The sequence below is a fragment of the Schistocerca piceifrons genome, chromosome 8 (assembly GCF_021461385.2).
Source record: "Schistocerca piceifrons isolate TAMUIC-IGC-003096 chromosome 8, iqSchPice1.1, whole genome shotgun sequence".
NCBI lineage: Eukaryota > Metazoa > Arthropoda > Insecta > Orthoptera > Acrididae > Schistocerca > Schistocerca piceifrons.
This window is the reverse complement of record NC_060145.1, coordinates 342,652,010-342,676,694: the sequence shown is the minus strand read 5'-3', so window position 1 is coordinate 342,676,694 and position 24,685 is coordinate 342,652,010. Positions and strand designations below refer to the sequence as shown.

Sequence of the window (24,685 nt, the reverse complement as noted above, 5' to 3'; positions counted from 1 at the left end):
AGCCATTCGCTGAACATGATGGTCTTCCCTCTCGGTAGTGACACATGGCCGTCAGGAACCCAGTCTTCTCACAACCACAGATTCTCTGACCATCGCTGCCAGGAATCGTGTACAGTGGCTACATTCCTGCCAGGTCTTTTTGTAATGTCACAGAAGGAACATCTAGCTCCTTATAGTGCTATTACATAACTTCATTCAAACTCTGTGAGGTCTTTCACACGTTAAAATCGTTCTTGATTAATATCAACTCACCACATCCAGTCTCAAAGGTAACTAACGCTCACGACCATGTGTATTTAAGGCAAACCCGATTTGCATCCTGCTAAGACGCTACTAGCGTCACTCTTATGCGATTGGCGCAAAATTTAAATAGAAATCATCTTTCAAATGCAGAAACACACCTACCAACTTTTATGTCACTCAACTCCTCTTTGGTGTTATCTTTTTCCCCATCAGTATGTAAGAAGTCGAGCTGAGTGTTATGTTTCTATTTATTATTATTTATCGTATGGCAATACAGATACATAAGAAACAAACAGACAAATCACAAATATAACAAACGTTAATAGTTGCAAACCAACATTACTAATATAACAAAGTTTACGGGTTACAAACAAACACCAAGTCTATTAATATAATATATCGACTCTGGAGTTGCGAGCAGGAAGTCGTCGGGGCTCCCATTATAGGCTTTTCTGGAACACTCTTCAACAATGTGGCTGACGGTCTGACTTGCTCCGCAGTCACACTGAGGGGATGGTATTTTACCCCATTTATACAGGGAGCAAGCACATCTGTCATGACGAGTTCTAATTCTATTTAGAGTGGACCACGTTTTGCGTGGTAGGTCAAAACCAGGTAACTTTTGTGTGATGCAAGGCATGTTATGATTTTGCCATGCGTTCCATTTTTCAGACCATGCGTTTGTGATACTGAAACATTCTTGTACACAGTCTCTTGCTGTTCTTGTTGGCGGGTTCCTAGATCGAAGCCTACTAGTGTTTGCAGCCTCGATGTCTTGGTGGATTGGCAGGCTTAGATTTCCCATGATGTTTTTGTATTCACGTACAAGGGCGTCAGTACGTCGCAGGTGTGGCGGCGGGATGTGGCTTGATATTGGGAGCCATTGCGTTGGAGTGGGTTTTATTACTCCAGAAATCATCCTTAGAGAGTTATGCAACTGGACATCCACCTTTTTTAGATGTGGGCTGTTTAGCCAAATCGGAGCACAGTATTCGGCAGCCAAGAATACAATTGCTAAAGCAGAGGTGCGGAGAGTGGAGGCCGTTGTTTCTATGATAAATCTTCAATGTACCACTGCCTTGAAAGGGCACACTGCATGTTATAATACCGAAACTGAGAAATATGACAAACCAATATGGCATGTGTCCAGGGGCGGATCCAAGGGGGAGGGGGGGGGGCATGGGGGCAATTGCCCCCCCCCCCTGGTGCTTGACCGATCTTTCTTTCCGACTGCTTTAGGGGCTGATTACGTCGGCCTATCTAGTATGTTTTACTTGAAGTGGAAGATGTAAACAATGGCACGCAGTTTGATGTAACAATTCAAAAAGAGACCTTGAAGCCTCTTCCATTTAGCGAATAAACAACAGAAGAAACAACTATACTTGCGAATAAAATGATAATATTCGCTGAGGCATGAGCGATGGGTGTCCCTTTTTTAGCACTTTCCCTGCAGTGCGTATGTAAGATTTTGTTTCTAGTGGCAATTTGCAAAGAGATGGTGTTGATAATTAGGCAATGAGCACCGAAGGAATACTTGAAAATATTCTCATTATTTGCAAATAGTGAGAACCTTACGACAGTCCCTTTTATTCTGCAATTGCACGTTTCGATCTGGACGAACGCTTCTGCCCCCTTTTGGCTTTCTTCTCACTTTTGATGCGGAATGTGAACAAACATTAATTATACAAATGTAATAATGTACACGAAAATAACGTCTGTGGATTCATTCACAATCCATTCTCTCACTTTATTTTTATTTTGTCCAGTAAGAATATAAATGTTACGGTCAGCAGATTCAGATACTGAAATCTAGAAAACTCAGATTCATTTCTCTTTTTCCAGAGTGCAGAGGAAAACTCTGCCAAAGACTGAGAAAGATGCGTTTTCCTCATCTATGTAATTTATTCTGAGGTATTAAGCGTATGCTTCTGCCGCAATCTGAAAAAAGCATGAATTTCATAACAGAGTTAGAACTAGAGCTGTGGCTTTGTACTAAACTGTTTGCTTATTTCGGAAGTCAAATCTTGAAGAAACGAACTGGAGTTTGCAAATAGCCAAGGAAACTGCCGGAGTAGAAGGAAGAATCTGCTCTCGAGCTTGCTAAGCTGTCATAACTGTATTTAAAGAAAAAATGAGCTCCTGTTGCTAGTTCATGAATTTTTATTGTTTACGTCCTGTTTCTGAATCCTATAATGCCATCATTCCCCACCTGCTTTCCTCCCACATGATTTTATTGATAATATATATTTCGCCACCAGTTCATAAGTATTTCACAGGACTCTGAAAACCCACTGGTACTTGGTCGCTGTAGCGGAACAGCCTTAGGCGTTGTCATGAGCCGCGCGTACGCGAAGACTTGTGTTCGTGTCCCCCCCTTGGGTATCGGTGTTAGTGATGTCTATAGATTAAGCTACAATAAGTTAGCACTAAGCTGTCTCAAACGACCACATTGTCAACAGGACGTAGAACAAAAACGTAAAAAAAAACGTAGGCTTCGCATTTTTTGCTTCTTAAATTCACTGTAGTAGGCCTAGAAGGGTGATTTGACAGAAAAAAATCATATATTAGAAACTACTGCGAACCGCTGAAGTCAAGAAGGTTGTGTTGAGGTGCGGTTTGACTGTTAAGAAACTGATAGCGTGCGAACACTTTGGGTGGCCACCGGCATCGAGCTCAATATCCCTCGCATACCTCGCCACGGTCGACGCCAAGTTTATCGTGACAGCCCTCAAACAAATTCGGCAGAAGAATATTACAGTCTATGCTCCCTACTGGACTTCATTATAGCTGATTCACGAGAAAGATTCTCTGCTGAAACTTTGGATGTGTTCAACCTTTCTGTTTCCAGTCCAGAAAGTATTGTGAAACTGAAAAAAATTGCAGAGTCCCTCACCAACCGCTTCGATTCGTTGCTTGACGTGGATAAAGGCATTGCTTCTCTTATGTTACGGGATGAAATGATGTTGTGGCGAGAGAAATGGAATCAAGAAAAGAAACGACAAAAGGAGCTTCCAACCATCGCCCTTGATATATTGGCTAGATGTGATAAGGATGCATATCCTATAATACATAAGCTTTTATTGGTCCTGGCAACGCTTCCAGTGACAATTGCATCTGCTGAAAGACCGTTTTCGTCGTTGCGGCACCTGAAAACTTATTTAAGATCATCGATGAATGAAAACCGCCTCCTTGGTCTTGCACTTATGCATATTCATTACCAGATTCCTGTAGATGTAGAAAAAGTAATAACAAGATTTTAAAAAGGTGAGCGTAGAAGGAGATTAGAATTTTATATTTGTTGTTTGTTTGTTGTGGTCTTCAGTCCTGAGACTGGTTTGATGCAGCTCTCCATGCTACTCTATCCTGTGCAAGCTTCTTCATCTCCCAGTACCTACTGCAACCTACATCCTTCTGAATCTGCTTAGTGTATTCATCTCTTGGTCTCCCTCTACGATTTTTACCCTCCACGCTGCCCTCCAATACTAAATTGGTGATCCCTTGATGCCTCAGAACATGTCCTACCAACCGATCCCGTCTTCTGGCCAAGTTGTGCCACAAACTTCTCTTCTCCCCAATCCTATTGAATACTTCCTCATTAGTTACGAGATCTACCCATCTAATCTTCAGCATTCTTCTGTAGCACCACATTTCGAAAGCTTCTATTCTCTTCTTGTCCAAACTATTTATCGTCCATGTTTCACTTCCATACATGGCTACACTCCATACAAATACTTTCAGAAATGACTTCCTGACACTTAAATCTATACTCGATGTTAACAAATTTCTCTTCTTCAGAAACGCTTTCCTTGCCATTGCCAGTCTACATTTTATATCCTCTCTACTTCGACCATCATCAGTTATTTTGCTCCCCAAATAGCAAAACTCCTTTACTACTTTAAGTGTCTCATTTCCTAATCTAATTCCCTCAGCATCACCCGACTTAATTAGACTACATTCCATTATCCTTGTTTTGCTTTTGTTGATGTTCATCTTATATCCTCCTTTCAAGACACTGTCCATTCCATTCAACTGCTCTTCCAAGTCCTTTGCTGTCTCTGACAGAATTACAATGTCATCGGCGAACCTCAATGTTTTTATTACTTCTCCATGAATTTTAATACCTACTCTGAATTTTTCTTTTGTTTCCTTTACTGCTTGCTCAATATACAGATTGAATAACATCGGGGAGAGGCTACAACCCTGTCTTACTCCCTTCCCAACCACTGCTTCCCTTTCATGTCCCTCGACTCTTATAACTGCAATCTAGTTTCTGTACAAATTGTAAATAGCCTTTCGCTCCCTGTATTTTACCCCTGCCACCTTTAGAATTTGAAAGAGGGTATTCCAGTCAACATTGTCAAAAGCTTTCTCTAAGTCTACAAATGCTAGAAACGTAGGTTTGCCTTTCCTTAATCTTTCTTCTAAGATAAGTCGTAAGGTCAGTATTGCCTCACGTGTTTCTATGGAATCCAAACTGATCTTCCCCGAGGTCGGCTTCTACTAGTTTTTCCATTCGTCTGTAAAGAATTCGTGTTAGTATTTTACAGCTGTGACTTATTAAACTGATAGTTCGGTAATTTTCACATCTGTCAACACCTGCTTTCTTTGGGATTGGAATTATTATATTCTTCTTGAAGTCTGAGGGTATTTCGCCCGTTTCATACATTCTGCTCACCAGATGGTAGAGTTTTGTGAGGACTGGCTCTCCCAGGGCCGTCAGTAGTTCCAATGGAATGTTGTCTACTCCGGGGGCCTTGTTTCGACTCAGGTCTTTCAGTGCTCTGTCAAACTCTTCATGCAGTATCGTATCTCCCATTTCATCTTCATCTACATCCTCTTCCATTTCCATGATATTGTCCTCAAGTACATCGCCCTTGTATAGACCCTCTATATACTCCTTCCACCTTTCTGCTTTCCCTTCTTTGCTGAGAACTGGGTTTCCATCTGAGCTCTTGATGTTCATACAAGTCATTCTCTTATCTCCAAAGGTCTCTTTAATTTTCCTGTAGGCAGTATCTATCTTACCCCTAGTGAGATAGGCCTCTACATCCTTACATTTGTCCTCTAGCCATCCCTGCTTAGCCATTTTGCACTTCCTGTCGATATCATTTTTGAGACGTTTGTATTCCTTTTTGCCTGCTTCATTTACTGCATTTTTATATTTTCTCCTTTCATCAATTAAATTCAATATTTCTTCTGTTACCCAAGGATTTCTACTAGCCCTCGTCTTTTTACCTACTTGATCCTCTGCTGCCTTCGCTACTTCATCCCTCAAAGCTACCCATTCTTCTTCTACTGTATTTCTTTCCCCCATGCCTGTCAATTGTTCCCTTATGCTCTCCCTGAAACTCTGTACAACCTCTGGTTCTTTCAGTTTATCCAGGTCCCATCTCCTTAAATTCCCACCTTTTTGCAGTTTCTTCAGTTTTAATCTACAGGTCATAACCAATAGATTGTGCTCAGAGTCCACATCTGCCCCTGGAAATGTCTTACAATTTAAAACCTGGTTCCTAAATCTCTGTCTTACCATTATATAATCTATCTGATACCTTTTAGTATCTCCAGGGTTCTTCCATGTATACAACCTTCTTTCATGATTCTTAAACCAAGTGTTAGCTATGATTATGTTGTGCTCTGTGCAAAATTCTACCAGGCGGCTTCCTCTTTCATTTCTTAGCCCCAATCCATATTCACCTACTATGTTTCCTTCTCTCCCTTTTCCTACACTCGAATTCCAGTCACCCATGACTATTAAATTTTCGTCTCCCTTCACAATCTGAATAATTTCTTTTATTTCATCATACATTTCTTCAATTTCTTCGTCATCTGCAGAGCTAGTTGGCATATAAACTTGTACTACTGTAGTAGGTGTGGGCTTCGTATCTATCTTGGCCACAATAATGCGTTCACTATGCTGTTTGTAGTAGCTTACCCGCATTCCTATTTTCCTATTCATTATTAAACCTACTCCTGCATTACCCCTATTTGATTTTGTGTTTATAACCCTGTAGTCACCTGACCAGAAGTCTTGTTCCTCCTGCCACCGAACTTCACTAATTCCCACTATATCTAACTTCAACCTATCCATTTCCCTTTTTAAATTTTCTAACCTACCTGCCCGATTAAGGATCTGACATTCCACACTCTGATCCGTAGTACGCCAGTTTTCTTTCTCCTGATAACGACATCCTCTTGAGTAGTCCCCGCCCGCAGATCCGAATGGGGGACTATTTTACCTTCGGAATATTTTACCCACGAGGATGCCATCATCATTTAATCATACAGTAAAGCTACATGCCCTCGGGAAAAATTACGGCTGTAGTTTCCCCTTGCTTTCAGCCGTTCGCAGTACCAGCACAGCAAGGCCATTTTGGTTATTGTTACAAGGCCAGGTCAGTCAATCATTCAGACTGTTGCCCTTGCAACTACTGAAAAGGCTGCTGCCCCTCTTCAGGAACCACACATTTGTCTGGCCTCTCAACAGATACCCCTCCGTTGTGGTTGCACCTACGGTACGGCAATCTGTATCGCTGAGGCACGCAAGCCTCCCCACCAACGGCAAGGTCCATGGTTCATGGGGGGGATTTTATATTTAAGAGCAGTACTTTGAATATACATATTTAATATTAAATTTCATTTTATTTATACTTTTGCATTTTTATTTTATTTCTTATTTTTTTACAAGAAGAAAGAAAGAAATTTCTTACTATTAATATTTACATTCATGAGGAAAAACAGCTTATTATGAGCATAAAATGACGTAATTAACAATATAAGATGATTTCCTGAACACTGTCAAATATCCTATTATAACTTTTCGCAGTCGTATCGTCATTGCTGCGTATAAACACATGCGCGAATTCGATGGCAACATTTTGTCAAATGAAAGAAATTGGTGAACTAATTTCGAAGATTTAAGAATGGAAACAAATGACCATTAGCATTTTTATAGCTTATTTTACATTAGCAGACAAACACAGAGTTTTTCAAGTGCACGTGTCGTATTTGAAGAATATTTTTTTAGGTAATGCAGTAAGTTATTTCATTAAACACACTTAACACATAGCGATAGACAATTAAACTAAAAACAGAATTTTTTTAATATATATATATATATCGTATGTGTGTGTGCGCGCGCGCTTATAGAGTATTAATGGCTTTATTTGGAATTAATTTTTTGGAAGGCAGGTACCAAAAAATTTGCCCCCTCCCTGACCGAGATCCTGGATCTGTCCCTGCATGTGTCACATGGATCCATCAAATGATACCACTTGACGTCACTTCCTAGTAAGTCTAACATAGTGTTAGCTTCTCCCACTAAAGAAGCTGCTCAACAACAACAATAACAGTCGACTTCACACAGCCAAGGTCAAGAACTTAAAAGATTCAACTCTTATTCAGTAATCAGAGCTCATCTTTAACGAAAATTAAAACATTCCACGTAGAAAGGGGCGTCTACATTATCAGAACTGTTGTCTTGTGGAACTCCAAATCTACTGGAGTAGTATAGCTGTTCAATGTAGCACTCGCCGAAATCTATGGCCTTTTCGTGTATATCTAGTTAACTGCCCCATATATTACACCTACAGTAATGTTATACTAATTTGTGTCCATATAGGTGCAGCTGACTAATTTTCATGGCTTCTAAAACTTGTTATGCATTACAGTTCCGTAGAAATACCTTGAAAATCTAAATGTTCTACAATAATGAGGTATTTTATTACGATCTCTCGGGTTCTCTCAATGTGATTAATAATGTTTCCAGACGTTGTGTTGAGTTCATCAGAACGCCCAGAAACACATTAATACATTTTCTTATTTGTCAACCTGCTTCTTTTGATGAAAAATTCCACAGACTTGCTACTGTGTACATAGTTATTTGGCACCTCTGCATCAGTCCAACGAATATCCTGGCGGACTTTGCTGCAGTTCCACTAAGTGCTCCTGGAAATTGGTCATGTAGGTAACTTCTTACTGCAAATGTTCTCATTTAAGCCATGCCCTGTGTGGTGGTGACATCAGTTGCATCCATTTCATCACCACATTCTGTGGAGCGATTCAAGAGGGTCTGCCCATACAAATAATACATCCAGCACAACATTTACTCCAGGGCTGCCCCATTAGTGACACAACTTCACATTTGCATAGTTGAGATATGGTCCAGAGTACAGTCCCATCGCCCACAATAGCCACCTACCTTTTCCCCAGATAGACGAATAAAACCGGAAGATTGGATTGAACATATGAGATTAGTGTTAACTCATGACCCAAAGATGCCACCATCCTTCAACAGTTCAACATGGTGTGATAGATATAATCCTGATAATGTTTTTGACAGTGAGCATCTTGTCCAGTGAATAAAGAAGAATGTGACAGACTCTGTCCCGTACACACAGGATCGACCTATCTCTTTGGTCCAAACAGTTGTGAAACCAGAGATTGTCCAATTCAAGAGAAACAAACTTCAAGAAAGCTTGAAACGCATGTACTAAAACTCTACCCATCTCCATAGATGTATGATAAATTTGTTAAATCAGTCCAAGTCATCTCACATAAATACATTACAAATCTTCCTTGGGGAGATAGGATCAACTATTCGAGAGTCACCCATTCTCTGCGCAAACAATCCAAACAGGCCAAGTCGTTTATGCACCAGCATAGAACTTCCCAGCACTTTAGAAAAGAAAACCCAAGAAAAGAAACACGTTTTGGAAAGATCTTTGATGTGCACCAACATGTAAACTGCATATTTTCGTATTACGAAAGAATAAATTCGAATTCCATCAAACACCGCATGTTACTTTAAGCATTGAAATAGCGATTGCGATGCGCTTTTGTAAACCAGTCATAGCTCATGTCACACTCACGTGATCTCGCCAGCTGACAGCAGATATTCAGAGCACAGGAGAAGTGATGTAGTCAGCCAATAGCAACATCACTGTTAAGTAGCGCAAACACAAAACCAAAAGTCAATGGTTTAAATTAATATACATAGTGTAGCTACAAGAAAGAGAAAAGGTTTCACATATATATATTGGTCTATAAAATTAATAAACTGCAAGAGGAGCTAAGCTTTCACATATAATGCTGATCTTTTTCACGCAGGTTACACTTTAAGATAAATCACACAAATGTGCCAGTAAAATTTTTGACGACGACATAAATGTCTGATCTGGGCTCGAAATTCTTCCAAATGCTCCTACTCAAAGAGTTGATTTGATTTACGAAATTCATTGTACATTCTAGCACATAGTTCATCTTAAGTAAAAGGAAATTTGCTTTGAAAGTAACGCTTTCCAAACAATCATTCGCAATATTTTCCCGCGACTTGTTAGAAACTGGTTCGTTTCAGCAATTGCCAGAAAGCGCCAGGTAATAGGTGTCACCGCACTTGCGCAGCTACAATGACGCAGAAAGCCCATATGTCCGTACGTGTGAAACATTGAAGGATCTTACACTATGTCATAAAAGAAACAAGACAGAGGATACTCCAAGGGCACCAGAACTTATTGAAACAATTTAAAATGCATAATTCGGCTTAAAGTGCACATTCTATCTCCAGATTCAGTTGTAAATTTTCTTAGGGTACCAGTCCTGTTTTATCTCGTGTTTGGTTCTTTATTATGGCATTATGTCACACGTGCTAGACGATGAAAACCTGTACTTAAAATGTAGCGAACAGTTGAAACTAGCCAATAGCGTGGAATTAAACACATAGTATCAATTAAATTGACTGCCTCAGCGGAAAAGATTATTAAAAGCCAAATTTCTTTAGCAGACCGACAAAAATAACTTCATTCTTCTGCAAGGCGATTAATGCTTGACTGTCAGAAAGGTGGAAATAAAAATCTGAAGCTAACAACATATTTTAGCCTTCCTTAATTACATAAAAGTATTTTAATTCAGTTGATGGCTCCCAGCCACAGAAATACATTTTGTTTTCATTTGATATGAGAGCAATAAATGAAGAGGAAACAGCAAAATCATTAAACACAAACACGGATCACTTGGAGACTACCCACCTCCCCACTACAACTCGGACTGCTGTGTGCATCAGCCCCGGATCTACAGTATTTCTGGACCAGGGTAATTACTAGATAGTGAGGTTCTATCGCGTCCACATTGTTACTTTGTGCCAGAAAGGGCTCTCGACAAGAGAAGTGTCCAGGTATCTCGGAGTGAACCAAAGCAATGTTGTTTGGACGTGGAGGAGCTACAGAGAGACAGCAACGGTCAATGACATCCCTCGCTCAGGGCTACTGCTGCAATGGATGACCGCTACCTGCCACATGATGAATAATGCTTTTCATGTTGCCACTGGAAGTCATGTTATGACACAAACTGGGTGCAATAGGCTGCATGATGCACAACTTCTCTCCCCACATCCATGGTGAGGTCATCTTTGCAACCACACCACCATGCAGTTCAGCAGATGGGCTAACAACATGCCGCATGGACCACTCAGGACTGGCATCACATTCTCTTCATCGATGACTGTCACATATGCCTTCAACCAAACAATCGATGGACATGTGTTTGGAGGCAACCCGGTCAGGCTGAATGCCTTAGACACACCGTCCACCGAGTGCAGCAAGGTGGATGTTCCCCGCTGTTTTGAGGTGGAATTATGTGAAGCCGACGTATGCAGTTGGTGGTCACGGAAGGCAGCGTAATGGCTGTACGATACATGAATGCCACCCTCCGACCAATAGTGCAACCGTACTGGTGATGCATTCATCTTCATGGACGACAATTCACGCCCCCGTCATACACATCTTGTGAATGACTTCCTTCAGGATAACGACACTGCTGGACTAGAGTGGCCAGCACGTTCTCGAGACATGAACCCTATCGAACATACCTGGGATAGATTGGAAAGGGCTGTTTATGGATGACGTGACCCACCAACACCCTGAGGGATCTATTCTGAATTGCCGTTGGGGAGTGGGACAATCTGGACCAACAGTGCCTTGATGAACTTGTGGATTGTATGCCACAACGAATACGGTCATGAGTCAATGCAAGAGGACGTGCTACTGGATCTTAGAGGTACCGGTGTGTACAGCAATCTGGACCACTGCCACCTCTGCAGGTCTTATATGGTGGTACAACATGCAATGTGTGGTTTACATGAGCAATAAAAAGCACAGAAATGGTGTTTATGTTGATCTCTATTTCAATTTTCTGTACTCGTTCTGGAACTCTCAGAAACGAGATAATGAAAAACATTTTTTGATGTGTGTACAAATAGTACTCAAGGCTGGTAGGGGTTCTCCATCTGATTATGTGTATTTTGTCACTGTGTTACATAAAACAGGCCTGCCTAGTATTGCAGCAGTTACACACACCAAATAAACGAAACTTTTGGCACAAATGGTCATTTTTATAACAACAGAATATAATTCACTAAGTACCAATATCAAATGCCTATTAGGCCTACTACACGCAAAAAGCTTTACGTTAGGAAACAGTTTTGCAGTTCATTCATACGCTCCAGCTTCTGAAGCGTGAGATCGTAAAGTAGTATTAGTATTAAGTTTTTATATAACTTTGAAATCGTCATGTTCTTCCATAATTTGTGTGATGTGCTCACGTCGTCTCCTTCCTCGTTCTAATAAACAATCCTGTCATCACTAATTCTGTAAGTATTCCTTCCAGTTTCAAAACTTATATTCTAGTTAACTTCACTAACCCTGCCACAATCACCGGTTTGGTTAACCTACATTTTATCTCCAGTTAGGTGTTACTATGTACTCGTACAACGCATTTTCCGCGCTGCCCTCAGAATAGGACTCAAGCGGCTGTTAGCTAGGCACTGTACAACTGGCCCTTACTTGTGTAGCGGTAGGGCCAAAAGTTTGTCAAAATTTTATTTTCTTCGATACAGTGAGAAAGTAATACAAATCTTTCTTACCTGTTAGTCATTCATTTCTTTTTTTGTAGTCTGAATCAATGGATTTCTCTAGTAATTATAACACTGATTATTCACAAACCCATTCAACCACATAAACAGCGATAGGCATTCATTCGTTCAGCTTTATTTCACTCCGCACCTTTAGCCCCATCCCCTTTTGTCTGCAACAAAGTTTATTTCTAGATGTGACAAGTATTCCCCTGGCAGAGACATGTACACCTTGTATGCATTCAAAAATCAACTTACGATTCATCCGGAAATTAACTTAGAATGTGTTCAAAATATTTTCAAAGTGAAATGATCGTATGGCATTTATTGGCCAAAATATCCCCTTCGGGGTTCGGTCACCGTATTGCAAGTCTTTTTAGTTGACGTCACTTCAGCAACTTGTGTGTCAATGGTGGTGAACACCCACTCCCCTGCAGGGAATTGAACCCGGGTGTGGTAGGTGGTAATGCTACTGCTGCACTACGGAGGCAAACAAAATGTTCAAAAACCAACAGGGATGCATTTCAAGATAACATAAATAACTGACAAACGCACACTGGATGCTGGAGCTTTATTAAACAGTTTTTCCTTAAGAATATGAACCCAATTTAACTTTCACATATAGGACTAACATTGTGTAGGATTCCAGATAAAACATATGCCACATTCAACCAAGTAATCCCTCTGCAGTTAAGAGTAACATGCCGTGTCACCTTTCTTATTTATGGACTGGATTGCATGTAAAGGCCATTCTTCTCGATTCCAGATTGAACAGATAAGTTCAAGAATCGTCGTCTGAAAGTAAAGTAATGGCGCTTTTTTTATTCTTATTGCCACATTCTGTACTTCTGCCAGAGTATGCTCTTCTATTTAGGGTTCTACTTAATTGTACACTCCTGGAAATGGAAAAAAGAACACATTGACACCGGTGTGTCAGACCCACCATACTTGCTCCGGACACTGCGAGAGGGCTGTACAAGCAATGATCACACGCACGGCACGGCGGACACACCAGGAACCGCGGTGTTGGCCGTCGAATGGCGCTAGCTGCGCAGCATTTGTGCACCGCCGCCGTCAGTGTCAGCCAGTTTGCCGTGGCATACGGAGCTCCATCGCAGTCTTTAACACTGGTAGCATGCCGCGACAGCGTGGACGTGAACCGTATGTGCAGTTGACGGACTTTGAGCGGGGGCGTATAGTGGGCATGCGGGAGACCGGGTGGACGTACCGCCGAATTGCTCAACACGTGGGGCGTGACGCCTCCACAGTACATCGATGTTGTCGCGAGTGGTCGGCGGAAGGTACACGTGCCCGTCGACCTGGGACCGGACCGCAGCGACGCACGGATGCACGCCAAGACCGTAGGATCCTACGCAGTGCCGTAGGGGCCGCACCGCCACTTCCCAGCAAATTAGGGACACTGTTGCTCCTGGGGTATCGGCGAGGACCATTCGCAACCGTCTCCATGAAGCTGGGCTACGGTCCCGCACACCGTTAGGCCGTCTTCCGCTCACGCCCCAACATCGTGCAGCCCGCCTCCAGTGGTGTCGCGACAGGCGTGAATGGAGGGACGAATGGAGACGTGTCGTCTTCAGCGATGAGAGTCGCTTCTGCCTTGGTGCCAATGATGGTCGTATGCGTGTTTGGCGCCGTGCAGGTGAGCGCCACAATCAGGACTGCATACGACCGAGGCACACAGGGCCAACACCCGACATCATGGTGTGGGGAGCGATCTCCTACACTGGCCGTACACCACTGGTGATCGTCGAGGGGACACTGAATAGTGCACGGTACATCCAACCCGTCATCGAACCCATCGTTCTACTATTCCTAGACCGGCAAGGGAACTTGCCGTTCCAACAGGACAATGCACGTCCGCATGTATCCCGTGCCATCCAACGTGCTCTAGAAGGTGTAAGTCAACTACCCTGGCCATCAAGATCTCCGGATCTGTCCCCCATTGAGCATGTTTGGGACTGGATGAAGCGTCGTCTCACGCGGTCTGCACGTCCAGCACGAACGCTGGTCCAACTGAGGCGCCAGGTGGAAATGGCATGGCAAGCCGTTCCACAGGACTACATCCAGCATCTCTACGATCGTCTCCATGGGAGAATAGCAGCCTGCATTGCTGCGAAAGCTGGATATACACTGTACTAGTGCCGACATTGTGCATGCTCTGTTGCCTGTGTCTATGTGCCTGTGGTTCTGTCAGTGTGATCATGTGATGTATCTGACCCCAGGAATGTGTCAATAAAGTTTTCCCTTTCTGGGACAATGAATTCACGGTGTTCTTATTTCAATTTCCAGGAGTGTATTTCTGTTGCACTGCATCAGTACAAACATCCTCCAGCATTTCTCTAAAATACCCTCTTGTTCATTTTTTTCCCCTTTTATATCAGCTGGATTCCATCTTTACCCCTGAAGCCTATTTTGTAGATACATACTGTTACACTTCTAATCTTGTAGGCTTAGGACATAAAATGAGACTACCATTTTGCAGCATTCCAACTCCCCTTGAAAAGCACATTCTCTTTTCACTTCTTATAAAACTTTATACTCTACATGTTTTTAAGGCTTATCTTTTCTGTGATCTATGTAGCCTTAGCACTTTTAATTCTTTTCATTATACATGGTCTGTTTAATTCTTTTATTTCATTAGTGACATTTTAGCCTTGCTTCTTTCTTCTGTTGAATCCTCTGTCTATAGTCATAATACTTCTCATTTCTAGGTCTTCTAGATTCGCCTATTTCATCCTTTGCCACTTGTGGTATTCTTAATATATATTACCAATCCTTACCTGTCATTACTGTGCTCCAAAGGATGGTTTGTTTCAATTCATTCCGATATTCAAAAGGTTATATCTCTAGATCGTCTACATTCCATTTCAAAATTCCCTTGTTTTCCCTGGATGCACCACAGCAATTCTTTGCTTCATTTTTGCAATAAAGTGATAGTCAGCTCCCAAAATATGCACACATTTTCAATTTTTGGATACAAATATATGGTCTACTATATTTGGATCACTTTTTCCTGCACTTCTCCACATATCCTTGTGAATATTTCAGCTTGGGAAACAAGCTTACTGCTTTAGTATCACTCACAGTCAAACTAGGGAACTTGCAGCCCATTACTGATCTCTCCATGCAAGCTCTCCTTACCAAAATGGACACAGGTTCTTTTCCATGCTTTGCATTATAATCATCCCAGGACTATTCCTGAATTATGTGCCTGTATCTTTTGATAGACTTCACACACTTGATTATAAAAGCTATCCACAAGACCCTCATCTCATTCTTTTGTTGTAGCATATGTCAGTCATATTGAATATCCCTATAATTCAGAGTGTGCTTATTCTGTCATTTGGTGTAAAACCAAGCAGACTTACACATTTTTGGTACAATGTTCCAAATAATGACCTTGTCTGAAATCTCCCAAAGTAACATAAAATTTTGATTCTGTATCTCTCCTTACCCTTCCATCCGATGGCAACTAATTCCAGTCCACAACCCTTTCAGGTACACTTCATTGCCCCTGGTTGTTGTAAGCATATTCCATGTTTCAAGTTTAAGAGCCCTAATCATATCTTTGTTCCTTAGCTTATTTCACGTTTTGGGGAGGGGGGGGGGCAGTCTGGCTGTTTTCACCAAGGCAGGTGTGTTGGCCCTGCACTCAACCCCTATTATTCAGAGGACCATTTCTCCTGCTCTCATCTGCCCTGACCTCTATTCCCCAATGGGGATGGGTACTCCATCTTCCACAATGTTGCTCATTTCCCTGGGTTTGCCAACTTGGAGGCGAGAGACTGCTTTGAGGACGGACTGTAACTACCTTGCCTAAGGTCTGGTTTTATGTATCAATACCCCCATAAAAACCTAGTATCATATCCAGATAAACAACAGAATACCTGAAATGAACAAAAATTATTGAAGACCAACAATAACCCAGCCATCACTCTTGGTCTAATATAATTCCTAACCAAACCTTCCATCAATTGCTTAGGGGACAGCAAATGAAAACAAGATGGAAGAAAGGTAAACAATGAATGTGTCACTTTTTTTCCAATCCATCTTGTTTTTCCATTTGGCTGCCCCTTGTGTAGTATGTACCAATAAGGACTTCACAACTTCAAAAACTCATCTTTATTTACCCTACAGGCACCATTTCTGTGTCATTTTATATCAAAATACATGAAGCTTTTTTTACTGTATGCCTAAACAGGTTCAAATAAAAACAATTATTAATGAAATTATTTAACTGGATAGATGAAAAATCTACTCACCAAGTGGCACACTCACAAGAGTGTGTTGTGATTTCCCTTAAGTCTGACATGTGCGTGCTGCCACTACTTGGTGAGTAGATTTTTCATCTATTGAACTAAATAAACAGGTTTAAAGTAAATCATCTATTATATGGTGCACGACCCAACTGAAGTCTATGCATGCAGAATGCCACAGTTGAGAATTAGATTCTAACTGACAGAAGCCGGTAAGGGTGGAAGAAGATCCCATGATTTTTCCCAAAAGGAAAAGTCAAAGAGTTGTCAGGCCCAGTGAACAAGGGGGCCATGCAACTAGCACACCTCGGCCCATTCACTTTCATAGAGAGCGAACATTTAGGGAATCCTAGATGCTTTACTGATCAGTCAAAACCGTCTACTTCCCTTCAAGGTAACACCAAGACAGTCCAAGTCATAAGAATAAGTTTTACAAATTTTCAGTGTTGTAATGTCCTTTTTGATGTATACCTGAATGGTAAGGCTGAAGTAATATCTGAAAACTCCAAGATGAGAAAGATTATTTCAGCACTATTTCCACCTTGAAAGAATCAGATAGTTTTCTAATCTATGAAGAATAAAAGCTGCAGGCCTTGACAAACTAAGAAGGAATTAAAATGTTCGGACCTGCTACAAATCAATGATATTGAATCTCACTATACACCAATCACTTTAAATTGCAAATTTCAGGACTTGGCACAAAGCATGGGAAAGAACCAACAGACAAAAATTTGTTTAGTTTCACTTATGTCATTTATAGAAGGCACTGCTAACAAAGGCCTTGCTGTGAACATATCCTCAATTTGAGCCAACCCTGAGAATGGTTATGAAAGATGTTGTGTGGCTTTCACTGAACAGCTGCTTACTCAACCACATACAAAAATATGGACCATTCCCTTACATTCAAAGCTCAGTCTGAGCTTATTTCTGAGAAGTATCTGCATAGATCATCATCCACAACTTACAGGAGCCATTCCAACCGAAAGTGCTTAAAATATCTGCCCAGGCAATATTTCACCACACCAGAATATTCTCCACAAACTATACCACATTATACGTGTACCACCACCATGTATACCCAGGAAAGCAGCTTCAGAAGCGGAGAGAAACAGGAAATTTACCCCACATACCTGGTTTTGACACAAATCTTAACAACCAAGACTCTTAAGGAAAGAGCTCCATGCAGAAAACTACAGCAAGACAGTTATCCCCAGGAAATCACCAAGCAAAACTTTGGCGAGATTCTATCCAAAACACTTAACGCCTACAAGGGGCCAACTGCAGGTTCATATTTACCTTATGTGGCATGGAAGACACGGCAAAAACAGAACTGGACTGTCACAATGTGAAGTCTTACTGAGGAATCAGGGCTTCAGAAGTAATGACGAAACTTGCAGGACAATACCTGCCATTCTGCATGAACCTACTGGATACATGTACCAAAAGCAACCTCGCTGCAATCAAAACTGCTGAATACTGGGTTCTCTTACATTTTTTGTACACATATTCCTCTATATTACTTCCATATTTTATTTAATTATCTCTGCAATTGATTCTTTTACTTAATGTGTGTGTGTGTGCACACACACACTATTAATGTTATTCCAGTAATTTCAAATTTCATGTCCTGGACACACAAAACAAATATTCATCATGGAGCCTAAAAACGATATTTTTGTGTATGAAAAAAAACCACTTTCAGCAATTTTCCCTTCAAGCACAGAGCTGCAGCCCACACTAAAAAAGTAAGGTTGGAATTAGGAAACTATTTTACTACAGGCCAAAATGACAGGTATTTAGTAATCACGAAAGCATTACGGAGATGTTAGATAAACTCCAGTGGAAGACTCTGCAGGAGAGACACTCAGTAGCTCGGTACGGGCTTTTGTTGAAGTTTCGAGAACATACCTTCACCGAGGACTCCAGCAGTATATTGCTCCCTCCTACTTATATCTCGCGAAGAGACCATGAGGATAAAATAAGAGAGATTAGAGCCCACACAGAGGCATACCGACAATCCTTTCCAAGAACAATAGAGACTGGAATAGAAGGGAGAACCGATAGAGGTACTCAAGGTACCCTCCGCCGCACACAGTCAGGTGGCTTGCGGAGTATGGATGTAGATATCTGAAGATCCATGTCCACAAGTGCAAGAAAGCGAATTTATTTCATGTCTTGAATCTAATACACCGGGAACAATTACGACATAGCACCCTCTCCCTTTACAACTCTACCTACTGGCCCATACCACCGAAGTCCAAATTTGTTTCTGCCCTCAGACTCATGGCATCAGATGTGTGCTTACATTAAAGTCTCATGAGGCGCACTTTATGAGAAATGCAAAAGTTATGTCCATAGCCAGTGTATTCCTCTCTGATCACACACAGCCAGCTACCTTCTGAAATTTATCAGCAGCTATTTATTTAATGTGTATTTTGCACACTTCTCTGCAAGCAATAAAAAATTAATGGCTCTTTTTGAAATAAGAGAGTCAGTCATGAACAGCAATGTGAATAAACTTATCAGCAGCACTACTATGCAATCTCAAAACGGTGATACAAGAACATATTAGTGACTGCAGGAAAGACAATATTGTCAAACATGTCATAAGAAGTTAATCAGTTAAATTGCAAACTAGCAAAACTTAGTTATGATTATGCCTAAATAAATCAGACCAAAATGAAAGTGTAACAACTTTCCATCATTGTGTTAATTCCCCTCTAATTCCCATTCTACTATGATACCCAAACGTTAAAATTTTCCGCAACTCCAAACTTCTTGTGCTCTAAAACAATTTTGAACACAAATTCCGACAGTATTCGTGCCGGCATCTATTACCTCCAAAATACTTGACCACTTGATACATATAGTATGAACAAAGTTTCCCCACCAAAATATAGCATTTTACAGTGTATAATTTTACAAGTGAAGAACTAGCAAAATATACAAAAAATTAAGCATGGATGTTTTGCAGACCACTACTCCGAAACCCAAGAGATTAATCTCCATATAGCAAATAGTTTAGCAATACAGTACAAAATTTATTCCGCAGATGAATTTTAACGTTTTTGCACACCAAGGAGACTACAGCTCCACACATTAAACTAACTGAAACAGATTCGTTTCCTTTGTCATTAAGCAGCTTGGACTTCAATTACCAAGACAAAATCGTAGTCAGCAATTACAAATAGTGAAATATTACATTTTGTCCCTGCACTGCTATCTTTGATTGTAATGTTAACACCAAGTGTGCGTGTCAGGATTAGGTTATAAATCAAACAATCATTTACAAATTGTTTTAAAATTGAGGTTTTGTTTCTTTTTGCTCTCTCCACATTCATTAAAGGGACATTATAAAGACAGTCAAGATGATAAACTGGAGATCCATCAACAATTATATACAATATGAATTTTGTAATGTACATTTAAGTATCCAAAAATGGATGGAAGTTGACCACATTATTAAATATATCTGGTCTCTGAAAAAAATATGCACTTCATCACAAAACATTCTTATAACAAATTCAAAACAATGTGACCACTTGCTATTGTCACAGGATTAATTACAACATAATGGACGATACATTTCATGTTTCAAAACTCCTACACTCAGTGAAATGAAGGACGTTATTCTATGAAGTACTTTGCAAAATTATGCTTAGAAACTATACATAAATACTACTATCATGCAAGCAGGCCATTAAAATTCTGCTGTGAGAACTGAGGAAAATACAAGAGATGAGGCAAGGTATGAAAGAAGTGGCATAGACTTAACTAACACTACTGGTACTCTCAATCACTGCCAAGAAGGGTGAATACTTTTGTCATGAGAAGCTTTTCCAATCCTTTGTAATTCTACTTAAACATTTTGGCGGTTCGGATATCTTAACTACAATGTTCAGATTATATGTGAAGGTATTGATGTTTTTTGTTTAATATTAAGCACTACTAGTCACTCATAATGAGTCATCACTGATGTACCTTCTAATACTCTTCAGACTGTGCTACAACACAAACTTGCATCTATATAATTTCACTTATATATGTTAGAAATAAAAACACTGTTATATCTAATAGTGCTTCAATATTCCAAATATTACATATTTGTAAGTTCATTCCACTTTTAACAGCTCTGCATTACAAAAAGTTGACTGCAGAACAGGTAGCGCCACAGTAAACAGATTTTGATAAAATAACTGCAATTGCACTGATACGCTGTCACGTATTTAACTTAGTATTAATTTTTGCTTGTAATGAGTACTGAAGAATGTTTGGCATAAAATTATAAAACTACAAATATGTTGTACCACTGGTAAACAGCTTTGTGACAACGTCTGAGTCAGGACTTCAGGCCCAACACAATATTACACAACATTTATATTTTCAGCAGTCTCTCCACAATGCACAATACTCCTGTAGTTCTAGCTGCTACAGTGAATTCAGCATTCAAATTAAGTATATTTAAGCAGCTCAGTTGCTCAACCCAGACACGTTCACTTTTTCTTGTTCTTTGTTGTTGCTCCACGGGGTGGTGTAACAGGTCTTCCAGCATTCAGTCCTCCATAAGCAAACTTCCTCTTATCAGCCGGCTGTAAAAAAAAAAAATTAGTCATGTGTAGAACAATTTTACGATACATAAAGTTCTACGAACACAAATTAACTTTAGTTTCATATTAACTTTAACACTACCAGTGTAAGAGTGCACCTAACATGCACGCGATTCTTTTTGACAGTAATTCATAATGTGATAAAGTTATCTAGCAAAAAATTCGATGCTTATGAATATGAAAGAGGAACAAAAACAGTTTAACATGCACTATGTTATCAGAAGTATCTGGACACACCTAAAAACATATGTTTTTCATATTAGCTGCATTGTGCTGCCACCTACTGCCAGATACTCCATTTCATCGACCTAGGTATTCATTAGACATTGTGAGAGCAGAATGGGGCACTCCGCAGGACTCGTGGACTTCTAACATGGGTATCACTTGTGTCATACGTCTGTACACTAGATTTCCACACTCCTAAACATCTGTGGGTCCAGTGTTTCCAATGTGATATAGTGGAAACGTGAAGGGACATGTACAGCACAAAAGCATACTGGCCGATCTCTTCTGTTAACTGACAGACGGCTGACAATTGAAGACTGTCGTAATGTGTAATAGGCAGACATCCACACCATCACACAGGAAATCCAAACTGGATCAAGATCCACTGCAAATACTATGACAGGTAGTTGAGAAAACTGATTTCATGGTCAAGCAGCTCTCATAAGCCACACATCTCGCTGGTAAATGCCGAATGACGCCTCACTTAGTGTAAGGAGCGTAAACAATGGACAATTGAGAGATGGAAAATCATTGTGTGAAGTGGCGAATCACAGTACACAATGTGGCGGTACGATGTCAAGGTGTGAGTATGGCGAATGCTCGGTGAATGTCATCTGCCAGCTTGTGTAGTGCCAGCAGTAAAATTCGGAGGTGGTGGTGATATGGTGTGGTCATGTTTTTGATGGAGGAGGGCTTGCACCCCTTGTTTTGCGTGGCACTATCACAGCACAGGCCTACAATGATGTTTTAAGCACATTCTTGCTTCCCACTATTGTAGAGCAATTCAGGGATGGTGATTGCATCTTTCAACGTGATTGAGCACCTGTTCATAATGCCCAGCCTGTGGCAGAGTGGTTACACAACAATAACATTGTTGTAATGGACTGGCCTGCACAGAGTCCTGACCTGAATCCTATAGAACACCTTTGGAATGTTTTGGAACGTCTACTTCGTGCCAGGCCTCACCGACATCAATACCTCTCCTCAGTGTAGCACTCAGTGAAGAATGGGCTGCCATTCCCCAAGAAAGCTTCCAGCACCTGATTAAACATATTCCTGCAAGAGTGAAAGCTGTCATCAGGGCTAAGGGTGGGCCAACACCATGTTTAATTCCAGTATTAGCGATGGAGGGCACCACAAACTGGTCGTTTTCAGCCAGGTGTTCCGATACTTTTGATCACATCGTATATGAAGATCAATATCATTAGAAAATTATCGTGAAATTGGGCAAGATCAAGCTGGTGAAATGATTTCGACTATGCCTTGCTGAAGAGACCACCACCACCACCACCACCACCACCACCACCACCACCACCACCACCACCAAAAGGACAGAAATGCAATGTTTCTAATATGTGACAATCGCTGAATTCCACTGCCTAAAATATGTTAACCTAGTGGAGTTCCTATCTGATCTATACCACGTTGGACACTTACTGAAGGGAAGGAAGAAATTTCTTTTACCAGCAATGAGATATTTAAACAAGACACTTTTCAGTCAATTCACTGTCCATTTGAGCAAGTACATTCCCTCTTTGAAGTGAAAGTTCGCAAAATACACATTTTCATAGGCTGTTAAGTTGTCATCTGCTAATATTTAAGGATGTTGGACAACTTAAAAATTTAACATATTTGTGTTTGGTTGCTAAAGCAGAACATAGCAGCAGGTATACACTATTTTTTAACAATATAAAACCATCTGTTCAAGTATGCATTACTGAAATCACTATTCACTAGACTACAAAATTAGTAAGTCCTCTAGCTGAATCAGAAAGCCATCTTTCGTTGCTTTGTACCTTATAGATACAGAAGCACTTCGTCTAGTCTGAAAGGAAGTATGGCACTATCAATGTAGTTTACCACCTTTACCATTTTTCCCTTCACTTCATACCATTCTTCTTCCCATGGACATTACTGTCTTAACAGAAAGGTGATAGACTTAATGATACAACACGTTGAGCCCCACAATTTTTAGTACACGCTTGCTCTTCTGTGGCATCTTATCAGTTTTCCTGTAATCCCATGTGTACTGGTTCACATAAGAATGACACTTTCACCAACCACAGAAGGGTATCTCACAGTCAGGAGTATCTGCTGGCCACATGACTCTCCAAATAAAATTATCACAAGGATTTTACAACAAATACGAGGGCTGAATGAAAAGTAATGCGTCCACTTTCGTTAATTGGGTTTGGATGGGAATATTTTAATAAATCAAACACAGAAATAACCCTTAGAATGTAATCTTTAATTACCAATATTCACTTTTCCACTTTCTCACCAGCTAACTGGATACATTTCTACCAACAATGAACAAGTTTTCTGAAGCCATAACAGTTCTCTCAACATCTTCATAAGAAGCATGATGATGTCCCTGCAGATTGTCTCATTATTGGAACAGATGAAAGTCAGACTGTGCTATAAGGGGCATTTGAAAAGTCCATGCAAAGTCAAAGAGATGGCACCACCAGCTCGTGTCGAGGTCACTTTTAGTTAGTATCGTCTTTGGAAAGAACACACGCCAAGTTTCAGCCATATTGGTCTATTTCTTTCTGTTTGGCATTCGTGTGAATCAAGGAAGTCCAGTGATTGTCAACAAATGGACGAAGAAGAATTTCATGTGGTGATTAAACATTACTTTATGAAAGGCAAAATGCCTCTGGAGACTAAAGAGAAGCTTGATAAACACTATGGTGACTCTGCACCTTTGATTAGAATAGTTTATAAGTGGTGTCAAAATTTTCGGAGTGGCCATTTGGGACCAAGTGATGCTGAATGTTCTGGACGCCCTGTGGAGGTTACGACTCTAGAAATCATTGATAAAATCCATGATATGGTGATGGATGACAGAAGAGTTAAGGTGTGTGAGATTGCTAGTGCTGTGGGCATCTTGAATGAATGGGTACATAATATTTTGCATAAACATTTGGACATGAGAACACTATTCGTAAGATGGGTTCAGCGATTACTCACACTTGACCAAAAACTGAATCGTGTGATGTGTTGCAAGGTTTGTTTGCAGTTGTTCAGGAAGAAACCACAGGACTTGAAGCATCGTTTCATCACTATGGATGAAACATGGATACATTACTATACTTGTGAGACCAAAGAACAATCTAGACAATTTGTTGCCAAGGGAGAATCTGCAGAAAGAAAGGTGAAGACCATTCCTTCAGCCAGAAAGGTTATGGCAACTATATTTTGGGATTCGCAAGGGATAATCCTCGTCGACTATCTGGAAAAGGGTAAAACTGTTATAGGTGCATATTATTCATCGTTATTTGACTGTTTGAAAACAGAGCTGCAGGAAAAACTCCAGCAATTCGACCACAAAAAAGTCCTTTCCCATCACGACAATGCAGTAGCACACAACTCAGCAGATGTGGTCGCAAAATTAATGGAAATAAGATTTCAACTCTTTTCACGCATCCCCC

At 40.6% G+C, this 24,685-nt stretch overlaps 1 protein-coding gene across 1 annotated transcript in view; it reads right to left on the bottom strand.

The window, feature by feature from the left end:
- Nucleotides 1-19,436: 19,436 nt before the first annotated feature.
- Nucleotides 19,437-24,685, bottom strand: part of LOC124711289 (serine/threonine-protein phosphatase alpha-2 isoform) — a 46,843-nt gene continuing 41,594 nt past the window's right edge. The window contains exon 7 of the mRNA XM_047241293.1: nucleotides 19,437-21,008. Within this exon, the coding sequence (XP_047097249.1) occupies nucleotides 20,913-21,008 (96 nt within the window). The 3' untranslated portion in view covers nucleotides 19,437-20,912. The remainder of the gene's footprint in view (nucleotides 21,009-24,685) is intronic.